Genomic DNA, 356 nt, shown 5'->3' with positions numbered 1-356 from the left:
GACACAGAGAAGATAAATCAAAGAGACAGTATATCTATTTCGAATACGTCCAGACTTGCCTTATCACACACATAAAAAAGTAAAGCACTTTGATAAACTTTGCGACATCTGGACCTTGACCCTTGCGCTCTGTATAAAAGGTTGGGAAGCTACCGCATCGTCACCGACAACATGAAGGTCCTCGTTGTGCTCGCTCTCGTCGCGACTGCGGCTGCCTGGCCGAACCTCGGCTTCCAGGCGGACGCTGCAGGTTAGTCTTACATGTACTTGGACATAAATCATCAAGCTGTGTTCCTTCACGTCTCGTCCTAAATCATTACATATTTGCTCAGTTATATATAATTCAACTTTCCACT

General features: G+C 44.9%; 1 protein-coding gene across 2 annotated transcripts in view; it reads left to right on the top strand.

Moving 5' to 3' along the window:
- Positions 1-168: 168 nt before the first annotated feature.
- The window catches only part of LOC119590766 (hemocyanin C chain-like), a 16,266-nt gene continuing 16,078 nt past the window's right edge, over positions 169-356 (top strand). For both annotated transcript variants that reach the window (XM_037939478.1, XM_037939477.1), the window contains exon 1: positions 169-250. In XM_037939478.1, the coding sequence (XP_037795406.1) occupies positions 172-250 (79 nt within the window). In that variant the 5' untranslated portion in view covers positions 169-171. The remainder of the gene's footprint in view (positions 251-356) is intronic.

The sequence above is a fragment of the Penaeus monodon genome, chromosome 27 (assembly GCF_015228065.2).
Source record: "Penaeus monodon isolate SGIC_2016 chromosome 27, NSTDA_Pmon_1, whole genome shotgun sequence".
Classification (NCBI taxonomy): domain Eukaryota; kingdom Metazoa; phylum Arthropoda; class Malacostraca; order Decapoda; family Penaeidae; genus Penaeus; species Penaeus monodon.
Note: the sequence above shows the minus strand (reverse complement) of the source record. Positions and strands in the feature narration are given on the sequence as shown.